Source organism: Zea mays, chromosome 7 (assembly GCF_902167145.1).
Source record: "Zea mays cultivar B73 chromosome 7, Zm-B73-REFERENCE-NAM-5.0, whole genome shotgun sequence".
In the NCBI taxonomy this organism is placed as follows: Eukaryota; Viridiplantae; Streptophyta; class Magnoliopsida; order Poales; family Poaceae; genus Zea; species Zea mays.
Genome location: NC_050102.1, coordinates 142,057,311 through 142,071,248, shown reverse-complemented (window position 1 = coordinate 142,071,248; position 13,938 = coordinate 142,057,311). Strand labels below are relative to the sequence as shown.

The window sequence follows — 13,938 nt, the reverse complement described above, 5'->3', positions numbered from 1 at the left end:
CAACACGAGATCGAGTAGTTACCCCCTTATGAATGTCGCCGAGGATGGTGTCGACGGGGTGATCTCGTTGGATTGCTTGGTGGACTCTTGGGTGTGGCGGTCTTGGTTCTTGTTCATCCTCCTTTTCTTCATCATTTGGATCTCCCCCTTGATCATTGTCGTCATCTTGATGTGGCTCATCGTCTTGATCTTCTCCTTCATCAACTTGAGCTTCATCCTCATTTTGAGTTGGTGGGGATGCTTGAGTGGAGGAGGATGGTTGATCTTGTGCATTTGGAGGCTCTTCGGATTCCTTAGGACACACATCCCCAATGGACATGTTCCTTAGCGCGATGCACGGAGCCTATTCTTCACCTATCTCATCAAGATCAACTTGCTCTACTTGAGTGCCGTTAGTCTCATCAAACACAACGTCACAAGAAACTTCAACAAGTCCTGAGGATTTGTTAAAGACTCTATATGCCCTTGTGTTTGAGTCATATCCTAGTAAAAAGCCTTCTACAGTTTTAGGAGCAAATTTTGATTTTCTACCTCTTTTAACAAGAATAAAGCATTTGCTACCAAAAACTCTAAAATATGAAATATTGAGATTTTTACCGGTTAGGAGTTCATAGGATGTCTTCTTGAGGATTCGGTGTAGATATAACCGGTTGATGGCGTAGCAGGCGGTGTTGACCGCCTCGGCCCAAAACCGATCCGGTGTCTTGTACTCATCAAGCATGGTTCTTGTCATGTCCAATAGAGTTCGATTCTTCCTCTCCACTACACCATTTTGTTGTGGCGTGTAGGGAGAAGAGAACTCATGCTTGATGCCCTCCTCCTCAAGGAAGTCTTCTATTTGTGAGTTCTTGAACTCCGTCTCGTTGTCGCTTCTAATTTTCTTGATCCTTAAGTCGAACTCATTTTGAGCCCGTCTTAAGAATCCCTTTAAGGTCTCTTGGGTATGAGATTTTTCCTGCAAAAAGAACACCCAAGTGAAGCGAGAGTAATCATCCACAATAACAAGACAGTACTTACTCCCGCCGATGCTTTTGTAAGCAATCGGGCCGAATAAATCCATGTGTAGGAGCTCCAGTGACCTGTCACTTGTCATGATGTTTTTGTGTGGATGATGAGTGCCAACTTGCTTCCCGGCTTGGCATGCGCTACAAATCCTGTCTTTCTCAAAATGAACATTTGTTAGTCCTAAAATGTGCTCTCCCTTTAGAAGCTTATGAAGATTCTTCATTCCAACATGAGCTAGTCGGCGGTGCCAGAGCCAACCCATGTTAGTCTTAGCAATCAAGCAAGTGTCGAGTTCAGCTCTATCAAAATCTACCAAGTATAGCTGACCCTCTAACATTCCCTTAAATGCTATTGAATCATCACTTCTTCTAAAGACAGTGACACCTACATCAGTAAATAGACAGTTGTAGCCCATTTGACATAATTGGGATACGGAAAGCAAATTGTAATCTAAAGAATCTACAAGAAAAACATTGGAAATGGAATGGTCAGGAGATATAGCTATTTTACCCAAACCTTTGACCAAACCTTGGTTTCCATCCCCGAATGTGATAGCTCGTTGGGGATCTTGGTTTTTCTCGTAGGAGGAGAACATCTTCTTCTCCCCTGTCATGTGGTTTGTGCACCCGCTGTCGATGATCCAACTTGAGCCCCCGGATGCATAAACCTACAAAACAAATTTAGTTCTTGACTTTAGGTACCCAAACGGTTTTGGGTCCTTTGGCATTAGACACAAGAACTTTGGGTACCCAAACACAAGTCTTTGACCCCTTGTGTTTGCCCCCAACAAACTTGGCAACTACCTTGCCGGATTTGTTAGTCAAAACATAAGATGCATCAAAAGTTTTAAATCAAATGCCATGATCATTTGATGCACTAGGAGTTTTCTTTCTAGGCAACTTAGCACGGGTTGGTTGCGTGGAGCTAGATGTCTCACCCTTATACATAAAAGCACGGTTAAGGCTAGAGTGAGACTTCCTAGAATGAATTTTCCTAATTTTGTTCTCAGGATAGCCGGCAGGGTACAAAATGTAGCCCTTGTTATCCTGAGGCATGGGAGCCTTGCCCTTAACAAAGTTAGACAAATTTTTAGGAGGGGCATTAAGTTTGACATTGTCTCCCCTTTGGAAGCCAATGCCATCCTTGATACCAGGGCGTCTCCCATTATAGAGCATACTTCTAGCAAATTTAAATTTTTCATTTTCTAAGTTATGCTCAGAAATTTTAGCATCTAATAATGCTATATGATCATTTTGTTGTTTAATTAAAGCCATGTGATCATGAATAGCATCAATATCAATATTTCTACATCTATCACAAATAGACACATGCTCAATAGTAGATGTAGAGGGTTTGCAAGAATTAAGTTCAACAATCTTAGCACGCAAAATATCATTGTTATCTCTAAGATTGGAAATTGTAATATTGCAAACATCTAATTCTTTAGCCTTAGCAAACAATTTCTCATTCTCAATCCTAAGGCTAGCAAGAGAGATGTTCAATTCTTCAATCTTAGCAAGTAAATCATCATTATCATTTCTAAGATTGGGAATTGAAGCATCACAAATATGAGAATCAACCTTAGCAATTAATTTAGCATTTTCATTTCTAAGGTTGGCAATAGTGTCATGGCAAGTGCTTAGCTCACTAGATAGTTTTTGACATTTTTCTATTTCTAGAGCATAAGCATTTTTAACCTTAACATGTTTCTTGTTTTCCTTAATTAGGAAGTCCTCTTGGGAATCCAAAAGGTCATCCTTTTCATGAATAGCACTTATTAATTCATTTAATTTTTCCTTTTGTTCCATGTTAAGGTTGGCAAAAAGGGTACGCAAGTTGTCCTCCTCATCACTAGCATTTTCATCACTAGAAGACTCATATTTAGTGGAGGATTTAGATTTAACTTTCTTATTTTTGCCGTCCTTTGCCATGAGGCACTTGTGGACGACGTTGGGGAAGAGGAGTCCCTTGGTGACGGCGATGTTGGCGGCGTCCTCGTCGTCGGAGGAGGTGTCGGTGGAGCTCTCGTCGGAGTCCCACTCGCGGCACACGTGGGCATCGCCGCCCTTCCTCTTGTGGTACCTCTTCTTTTCTCTCCTCTTGCCCTTCTTGTCGTTATCCCTATCACTATCACTTGATAATGGCCATTTAGCAATAAAGTGACCGGGCTTACCACACTTGTAGCAAACCTTCTTGGAACGGGATTTGTAATCCTTCCCCTTCCGTTGCTTGAGGATTTGGCGAAAGCTTTTGATGATTAAAGCCATCTCCTCATTGTCGAGCTTGGAGGCGTCAATTGGTTGTCTACTCAGTGTAGACTCCTCCTTCTTCTCCTCCGTCGCCTTAAATGCCACCGGTTGTGCTTCGGACGTGGAGGGTTCGTCAAGCTCGTTGATCTTCTTTGAGCCTTTAATCATACATTCAAAGCTCACAAAATTCCCGATTACTTCCTCGGGAGTCATTAGTGTATATCTTGGGTTACCACGAATTAATTGAACTTGAGTAGGGTTAAGGAAAATAAGTGATCTTAAAATAACCTTAACCACCTCGTGGTCGTCCCACTTCTTGCTCCCGAGGTTGCGTACTTGGTTCACCAAGGTTTTGAGCCAGTTGTACATATCTTGTGGCTCCTCCCCTTGGCGAAGACGGAAGCGACCGAGCTCCCCCTCGATCGTTTCCCGCTTGGTGATTTTGGTGAGTTCATCACCCTCGTGCGCGGTCTTGAGAAGGTCCCAAATCTCCTTTGCATTCTTCAATCCTTGCACCTTGTTGTATTCCTCCTTACTTAGAGAGGCGAGGAGTATGGTTGTAGCTTGAGAGTTGAAGTGCTCGATTTGGGCCACTTCGTCCGTATCATAATCTTCATCCCCTATGGATGGTACCTGTGCTCCAAACTCAACAACATTCCATATACTTTTGTGGAGTGAGGTTAGATGAAATTTCATTAAATCACTCCACCTAGCGTAATATTCGCCATCAAAAGTTGGCGGTTTGCCTAATGGAACGGAAAGTAATGGAGTATGTCTAGATGTACGAGGATAGTGTAAGGGGATCTTACTAAACTTCTTGCGCTCTTGGCGCTTAGAAGTTACGGACGGCGCATCGGAGTCGGTGGTCGATGTTGATGAAGTGTCGGTCTCGTAGTAGACCACCTTCCTCATCCTCTTGTGCTTGTCGCCTTTCCGATGCAACTTGTGGGAAGAAGATTTCTCCTTCTTCTCCTTGTGGTGTGAAGAAGAAGATCTTTTCTCCTTCCGTTTGGAGGAGTCCTTCTTCTTCTCCTTCCTCTTGGTGCGGGACTCTTCCGATGAAGTGCTCCCGTGACTCGTAGTGGGCTTGTCGCCGGTCTCCATCTCCCTCTTGGTGTGATCTCCCGACATCACTTCGAGCGGTTAGGCTCTAATGAAGCATCGGGCTCTGATACCAATTGAAAGTCGCCTACAGGGGGGTGAATAGGGCGAAACTGAATTTTACAAACACAACTACGAGACGGGTTAGCGTTAGAAATAAACAAGAGTCCGAGAGAGGGGGCAAAACAAATCGTGAGCAAATGCGGAGTGAGACACGATGATTTGTTTTACCGAGGTTCGGTTCTCGCAAACCTACTCCCCGTTGAGGAGGCCACAAAGGCCGGGTCTTTTTCAACCCTTTCCCTCTCTCAAACGGTCCCTCGGACCGAGTGAGCTTCTCTTCTCAAATCACAACCGGGAACAAAACTTCCCCGCAAGGACCACCACACACTTGGTGTCTCTTGCCTCGGTTACAAATGAGTTTTGATCACAAGAACAAGTGAGAAAGAAAAGAAGCAATCCAAGCGCAAGAGCTCAAAAGAACACGGCAAATCTCTCTCGCTAATCACTAAAAGCTTGTGTGGAATTGGAGAGGATTTGATCACTTGAGTGTGTCTAGAATTGATTGCCTAGCTCTTGTAAGTGGTTGAGAAGTGGAAAATTTGGATGCAATTAATGGTGGGGTGGTTGGGGTATTTATAGCCCCAACCACCAAACATGACCGTTGGTGGAGGCTGTCTGTCGTATGGCGCACCGGACAGTCCGGTGCACACCGGACATGTCCGGTGCCCTAGCCACGTCACCAAAGTCGTTGGGTTCCGACCGTTGGAGCTCTGTCTTCTGGGCCCGCCTGGATGTCCGGTGGCGCACCGGACATGTACTGTAGAGTGTCCGGTGCGCCAGCATGGGCGTGCCTGACTTCTGCGCGCGCTGGCGCGCAATAAATGCGCTGCAGGTAGCCGTTGGCGCCGAAATAGTCGTTGCCCCGCAGATACACCGGACAGTCCGGTGTACACCGGACATGTCCGGTGAATTATAGCGGAGCAGCCGAAGTGAATTCCCGAGGCTGGCGAGTTCCGGAGGCTGCTCTCCCTTGGAGCACCGGATACTGTCCGGTGTACACCGGACAGTCCGGTGAATTATAGCGGAGTTGCCTCTGGAATTTCCCGAAGGCGACGAGTTGGAGTTGGAGTCCTCTAGTGCACCGGACATGTCCGGTGGCACACCGGACAGTCCGGTGCGCCAGACCAGAAGGGCCTTCGGTTGACCCTTTGCTCTTTTGTTGAACCCAATACTTGGTCTTTTTATTGGCTAAGTGTGAACCTTTGGCACCTGTATAACTTGTACACTAGAGCAAACTAGTTAGTCCAATTATTTGTGTTGGGCAATTCAACCACCAAAATTATTTAGGAACTAGGTGTAAGCCTAATTCCCTTTCAGGAACAAATGGGCATCTCGACCTCGACACGGGAGGTAAGTCCGTGGATCAAAAGGTATACCGGTCGATGATTGGTTCATTACTTTATTTATGTGCATCTTGGCCGAACATTATGCTTTCCGTTTGCATGTGTGCAAGATTCCAATCCGACCCTAAGGAATCCCACCTTACGGCCGTAAAACGAATCTTGAGATATTTGGCTTATACTCCTAAGTTTGGGCTTTGGTACCCTCGGGGATCCACATTTGATTTGATTGGTTATTCGGATGCCGATTGGGTGGGGTGTAAGATTAATAGAAAGAGCACATCGGGGACTTGCCAGTTCTTGGGAAGATCCTTGGTGTCTTGGACTTCAAAGAAGCAAAATTTGGTCGCTCTTTCTACCGCCGAAGCCGAGTATATTGCCGCAGGCCATTGTTGCGCGCAATTGCTTTGGATGAGGCAAACCCTGCGGGACTATGGTTACAAATTAACCAAAGTTCCTCTTCTATGTGATAATGAGAGTGCAATCCGCATGGCGGATAATCCCGTTGAGCATAGCCGCACTAAACACATAGCCATTTGGTATCATTTTCTTAGGGATCACCAACAAAAGGGGGATATCGAGATTTCATACATTAACACTAAAGATCAATTAGCCAATATCTTCACCAAGCCACTTGATGAACAAACTTTTACCAAACTTAGACATGAGCTCAATATTCTTGATTCTAGGAATTTCTTTTGCTAAACTTGCACACATAGCTCATAAGTATACCTTTGATCATGTCTCTTTTATATATGCTATGACTAATGTGTTTTCAAGTATATTTCAAACCAAGTCATAGGTATATTGAAAGGGAATTGGGGTCTTCGGCGAAGACAAGGCTTCCACTCCACTCTACTACTCATCCTTCGCCGTCGCTCCGCATCACTCTACTAAATAGTTAAAACACTGCAGAAAATTGAATAATAAGAGGTTTCCTCTTTATGGATCCTCTTCAATTCACTGATCACCAAATCAGCCCGTAGGCTCCGTTGGGTTAGGAGGTAGTTGAAAGGATTTAAATCATTTTCTAGTTCGAATTAAATAGAAGTACCTTAATCTACCTTGATTCCTATGCAACCGGACAATCCCTACTGATCTGCAAATTTAAGCTACGTTTTGCATTGGTAGGGGAAGCCAAAGAGCGGTTCACTGCACAAGACTGCGAAAGCTGTTGAAGCAAGAGGAGTCAAGTTCGAGTGGCTTCACCTATGCACCTAAAAAATGGCCTTATTGTGTGTAATTCGTGAATGCAACACTCGTAGCGCATCATTGTTTCGGCAATTCACGCGGTCTAGTACTCTAGTGGATGGTGTACAACCGCTCTATATGATTCTCTAGCTCTGACATTTGATTCTTTCGATGGAACGATTTCGAATGATTCTCTACTAGAAGTGAATCTATCTGACGAAAATTGTTTGACAAATAGTATGTGAAGTAGATTGGGAGCGGCAGAAAGCAGGTTTTTTGTTTCCACTCTCTAGTACAAATGAAGATTAAATTTAATTCACTCTTATGATAAAGTAGTTTGGCTACGCGAGAATGATTCTCGCTGGGAGTGGAGCTATGTGACCGCTGCCAAACACCCTAGAGCCAAGAGATTCTCTGCATCGCTCTCACGTATGTTTATGCGGTTGGCTAAGACGCAGCAACCAGCAACCGACCAAGCGTCTCTAGTGGACGTCGGAGAGCACGACGTGCGTGGGTGGGGCGCGCCGCGGTGACCGCGCGGACTGTCCTTGCGGGCGCGCCTGCACTGCGCAGTTGTCCAGCTGAGCGCTACTCCTCAACAAAAAAACGATAGACAGACTCACGTCACGCAATGCAGACGGGATCGATCGTTCTGGTCCTGCAGGGTGGGCGGGGCAGGCAGATCAGATGCTTTGTAGCTTTTGAGCACACGATGCTAGGAATACTTTCTCAGTGTTATTGAACGGTCCCCTGCTGGCTGGCTGGCTCATGCGCCCAGCAGCAAACGCCGGCCCATATATATGCTGGTACGTTACGCATGCTTCTGATCTTTTGTCACAATAAGGCCTTGTTCGGTTAGCTTCCAATCCACATGGATTGAGTGGGATTGAGTGGGTTTAAATCTTAACTAAGTCAAACTCTTTCTTAATTTTTTCCAATCCCATCCAATCCATGGGTAACGGGATTAACCGAACAAGGCCTAAAGTGGCACGCTGCTGGCACAGGAGAATGTCACGCATGGAGATATTAGGTCCGGGAAATTAGTAAGTACATTTCTTCACTTTGCCATACCTTACTCTATCTGTGAACTAACCATGCAGTTCAGTCGGTTATTCTTATGCATCGGCAGTTCAGTCGATGAAACAATCAAAGGAAAAGTTACAGGTCTCAAGAGGTTACACAACTACACGTTGTTGATAACCTTTTTCATTTGAAATCGTGTATTGGAGAAATCTGGTCTGGTGTAATCCGAAATCCTTAAGTGGCCGTTTGTTTCTTCCAGAATGAAGGTATGGAACAATTCCTAGCCGGTTTGTTTCTCTAATTTATATAAGTTTTGATCAGTTGGAATGGTTCTTGGTCCATTCCTGGATAAACGAACAAGGTCTAAACGACCTCGGACACGACGAAGGGATTGCCGAAACCAAATCTGTAGGTCTCGAAAAGTTAAAAATTATATGGCTGACAACTGTTTTTTATTTAAATTCATCTGGAATCTTAATTCTACAACTCGTTTTAAAATTAGATGGACATAAAATGGCTAGGACGAAGATACTAACAAATAATGGACACAGATGTCTGCTGACGAATACGCTAAGTCTAAGGTTTGGGTTCGGTCGAGCGTAGGTGCCTTGCATGGGTGGCCACAAAATGTACGTATGTGTTTTCTTGCATGACTTGTAAGTTGTAACGCGTGGTCGATCGTCTGCCTGACTGGTGGAGCCTTTTATGAGATTTTTTTTTTGTTGTTGCCAGTTTTGACTTTTGAGTGAGAAAACTATCAGAACATGTACAACCTAGACATTGCTGCATGGTACTCTAAGTACAAGACACAACTAAAACACAATATAATACAATGGTCATATCTAAAACATGTGTCTTAGCATATTCATTGTACCAATCAGAGCATTCAATAAATTAAAGGGACCAATCAGCTAGTCTTATGTCTCGAACATAGAGCTAAGACACTGTGTCTTCGTCAAAATACATGTCTTGAGTTTTTTTTTACATTCACCCTCATAGACACACTCTAAGATACTCATTGTACATGCCATCACAAGCTCAAGCTCTTCGCTAAGCGTAACCACTGGACACTGCCACACTGGCCAATGGCAACGCCTGCATGCATTCATGCTGCATATATGACTGCGTCGGGCGACGGGCGGTTCGTCGGCTTTGGCTGGGCGTCGCTCTCGGCCACCGACACCCCTGCGGACCGTACAGACACCTAGCCAGCGATGCTCGCTGTTGGGATCGGGATGCGCACGCAGGCGGCCGCCCGCCCCTTGTTGTTCCCATGCGGAAAAGGAGGCGACGACAGTGCAGACTACGTACGTCAATCTTGTACTGTACTATGTCTATACGCGTCGTGGGTCCGGCTGGAGACCTGGCCTTCACATCACTGACAGATAAGGCCCACATTTAATGGTCGGCGTCGGAGTACTAGCGTGCTAGCTACTAGCTAGTACTCCCGCCGGGCGCGCGATTGCTGGCTTCACATTACATCCGATTGGCTCGTTGAGGTCATCACGCTAGCTAGCTCCTTTCTTCCATGCCGCATCGCATGCAAATGGCGATGAGCTATGAATGCCCGTGCCCGTGCGTGCGTGATTCCGGTGAGGAGGTGGGCAGCGAGCCGCTCGCGCCATGCTGCGCACCATCGGTCGATCAGCAGCCCATGCTGGCTGGGTATCCAAGTTGCGAGTGCCCCCTCACCTCACGTGGTGTGGTGCGTGTGGCTTCGCGCGGCGCGGCGCGGCGCCATCACATCTACTACGCCGCTCGCGCTTGCATGCTAGGCGAGGGCGAGGATGCCCGCAGGGAATTTATTTCGTGCGTGCACCCGAGCGGCGCCGACACGACCCGCTTCTCGCTGTACGTCAGGCACACACATATATATATGATCGGTGATCCGGGATTGGTTGACTTCCTGCTGCTGGGCTGATGGCCACGGGGGTGGTCCAGGGATCGGATCGGATCGGATCGTGCCGGGCTGCGAGCAGCGGTTCCCTTGTTCGCGTGGACGTGGACGTGTACATTTTTGCGTTTAGCATTCCTTCCAACCCGTGTACGTACACACGCTGCCGTGCTACTTCCCCTGTTCCGATCCGTACCATACCGGTACGTTACGTACGCGGTGTGGTCTTCAGTCAAACGGGAGAGAGAGCCGGCCGGGCGAAGCAGGCACTACACTGGCTCCGACCCGGCCCGTCCGCACAGCGAACGGAACCGCGCGTCAGACCATACGGCACGCAGGAGCAGGACCAAGAGCCGCGGGACCGTTTGCTGCGCGCAAGTGCCGACGAATCACAGCGCGCGGCGGCTGACTACCGGCCGTGGCTGTTTGGTCGCCGCACACAGGCACCGCCGCCGTGCTGGGCGGATCTCACACATCGTCCTTGCCTCTCCGTCTCCGGCTCCGCGCGCGTCTGCTTTCGTTGTCCTCTCCGGTCTCTCTGCGGACACAACGATTATACATGAAACCTTACCAAGGCAGGCAGGCAGGCAGCGTTCTTCCAGCTAGCCTTGCCAAAGCCAAGCAAGATCGTCACCGTCCTATATATGGCCTTTTCGTCTACGCTCCATCCCTCCATTTCCAAACGGACCGTCGGACCGACGCTTTACCCGTACACAAAAAGAGGCATCAATGCGCCCCTGGCGGGCTGGGCCCATGTAATGTGCCGGCGATGGACCGAGAGCACGTCACATGCTTTATGACAACGATCGATCTTCCAAGCCCCAACCATAAGTCTATGTGGTTTTCATTCAGTGCCACGTGATCTCAATACAGATCAACAACAGAGTCGTTGTAATGTACTTCCTCCGGTTTCCTATTAGTTGTCGTTTAGGACAACGACACGGTCTCCAAAATATAAATTTGACCAATGTTTTTTGTTAAAATACAAATGAACTCTTAATACATTTATACTTTTATAAAAGTACTTTTTATAACAAATTGGCGCATATAAATATTAGGTTCCAAAACTAAATAACAAAATAATTATTTGTAGTCAAAATTTTATAAGTTTGACTCGAACCTTATCCAAAACGAAAACTAATAGGAAATCGGAGGGAATATCTTTTAGCTTGTTTCATAGTTAACTCTATAAGATTCTTCAATTCGATCGGGCATATATCTGCCACCTGTTTTTAGCAAAAACACATGCACTTAATTGTGAACTAAATGAGACAGTATTCTTACGATGAGAGGTCTATATATTTACTCTCTCCGTTTCTTTTTAGTTGTCGCTGGATAGTTCAATTTTGCACTATTCAGCGACAACTAAAACGAGACAGAGGGAGTATCTATCCAGTCCATCACACACATTTGCACAGTGCGGCGCTCAATGCTAAAATAGTAGTAGTAGTGAAGTCTGGCCAATCCATCCATCGGCCAGCCATTGACTCGCCCACAGCACAAAGGTCCGCGCACACGTTTCACACTGCCACAGTGTGGCCTGCCATGGGCGAATGAACTCCGATCCGATGCGATCCTACCGAAAACACTACGTACCTCTTCGTTTACCAAATGACAGCACGCACCAAATTAGGCAGGGAGGTGAGGATCCCAAAATCACAAGCACGCACGCACCGGACGACGAGTGGCCTCCAACCGAAACCAAAAACCACTCGCCCCGCGTGGGCCCTTCTCCTTTTGCTTGCTCCCCTGCTGCGTTTCACTCCCTCTCTTCCCCCGTGGCCCTTTATATCCACACGCTTGCTCTTCTCACTCCCTCCTCAGCTAGCCTGCTTGCTTCGAGCCTAGCTGTCTCCGTCCGTCTAGCTCCAGCTCTCCCTCGAGGCCCGGAACGCGAGGACGACGAAGAGCAGAGCCCCAGGCAGCCACAATGCCGTCGTCGGGGATCACCGCGGTGGACGCGGCCGCCAAGGGGATGAAGCTGGAGCGGTACGCCAGCGGGGGCGCGCTGCTGCTGCGCCGGGCGACCAGCGCCAAGCTCGTGTCCGCGTCGTCGCACCTGCTCTTCCGCGCCACCGTGCTGGCCACGCTCGCGCTCGTCTTCCTCTTCACGCTGCACTACCCGTCCCTCCTCTCGCGCTCCTTCCACCTCTCCGCCGGCGGCGGCGGCGGCGCCGACGACGGCGCGCGCTCCTCCGCCTCGCACCGCAGCCTGCTCATGTCCTCGGCGTCGTACGGGGGCGCCGCGTGGGAGAAGGAGGTGCGGCGGAGCGCCAGGCCGAGCCGGGACGGGGGCATCTCCGTGCTGGTCACCGGCGCCGCGGGCTTCGTGGGCACGCACTGCTCGCTCGCGCTGAGGGCCCGCGGCGACGGCGTCCTGGGCCTCGACAACTTCAACTCCTACTACGACCCGTCGCTGAAGCGCGCGCGCCAGGCGCTGCTGGCCAGCCGCGGCGTCCTGGTGCTCGACGCCGACATCAACGACGCCCCGCTGCTGGAGAGGCTCTTCGACGTGGCGGCGTTCACGCACGTGCTGCACCTGGCCGCGCAGGCCGGGGTGCGGTACGCCATGGAGGCGCCGCAGACGTACGTGGCGTCCAACGTGGCCGGGCTCGTCAGCGTCTTGGAGGTGGCGGCCAAGCACGCCGACCCGCAGCCGGCGGTCGTCTGGGCCTCGTCCTCGTCCGTGTACGGGCTCAACACCGACGCGCCCTTCTCCGAGGACCACCGCACCGACCGCCCGGCGTCGCTGTACGCGGCCACCAAGAAGGCCGGCGAGGCCATCGCGCACGCCTACAACCACATCTACGGGCTCTCCATCACCGGCCTCCGCTTCTTCACCGTGTACGGGCCGTGGGGCCGCCCCGACATGGCCTACTTCTTCTTCGCCCGCAGCATCGTGGCCGGCGAGCCCGTCACGCTGTTCCGCGCCGCCGACGGCTCCGACGCGCGCCGCGACTTCACCTACATCGACGACGTCGTCAAGGGCTGCCTCGGCGCGCTCGACACCGCCGGCAAGAGCACCGGCTCCAGGTCCGGCAGAAAAAGCGGGCCAGCGCCGCTCCGCGTCTACAACCTCGGCAACACCTCCCCCGTGCCCGTCACCCGGATGGTGGCCATCCTCGAGAAGCTGCTGGGCAGGAAGGCCAACAAGCGCGTCGTCACCATGCCCAGCAACGGCGACGTGCCTTTCACCCACGCCAACGTCAGCCACGCCGCGCACGACTTCGGCTACCGCCCTACCACCTCCCTCGAGGCCGGCCTCCGCCACTTCGTCGACTGGTTCGTCAGCTACTATAAGCTCGACGCCAAGATCGCCAAGCCCGCCGCCGCCGACGACGACAAGCCCGCGAAGAAGAAGAAGAAGAACAAAGCCATGTCGGCGTCGTCGTGATCGTACGTTCATCGATCAAGCACACACGGGCACACAGAAACAGAGCACCGCCACCGCCAAGCACAGTCACCAAGTGTGTATTCTCTAGCTAGTTCTCGGAGGCCTTTTTCTTTTCTTTTTGTCTGTAACCATGTATTGTTCAAGCCCTCGCTACATACTTGCTCCTCCTCCTTATGCTGATAGTGCTTAGTAGGAAGGAATAATGATGCAAATAACTGTTGCATTCATATTGGTACGTAGATATATAAAAAAAAGATCAAACAGAGGAGGAGTGAGGACAGATTGAAGAAAGATCAAGTCACTGGCTCCCCCCCTCTAGCTCCCTACCCTACCAGTCAAATTGTTCTCTTGTTCTGTTCTTGTTTCACCATCTCGTGATCTGAAAAACCATGTACGTCAAGATTCTATGCCGGAACGGGTGGACGCCAAAAGCAAAACCGTGCACCGCGGCTACGATACTTTCAGCTCTACTCGTACGCTGCGTTTCTGGATCCGGAACCCTTCCCCCATCCAGAGCCAGTATCCGAACAGACTCGCACGTATTGGGGGGCCCTGCTGCCACATTTCGGTCTGGTTCTTCGACAGCGCGTGTTCGTGTGTGGCTAGCAATGAAATGTTTTATTTGCGTGTCAGTGTGTCGTCGAGTAATGAAGCCTGTTGGCTACGATACTTTCAGCT

The 13,938-nt window shown here is 49.4% G+C and overlaps 1 protein-coding gene across 1 annotated transcript; it reads left to right on the top strand.

Annotated features, from left to right (window-relative positions):
- Positions 1 to 11,688: 11,688 nt before the first annotated feature.
- On the top strand, positions 11,689 to 13,548 carry LOC100280936 (protein capI). The gene has a single exon (NM_001153856.2). The coding sequence runs from the start codon at positions 11,797 to 11,799 to the stop codon at positions 13,258 to 13,260; it is 1,464 nt and encodes a 487-aa protein (NP_001147328.1). The 5' UTR covers positions 11,689 to 11,796; the 3' UTR covers positions 13,261 to 13,548.
- Positions 13,549 to 13,938: the final 390 nt, after the last annotated feature.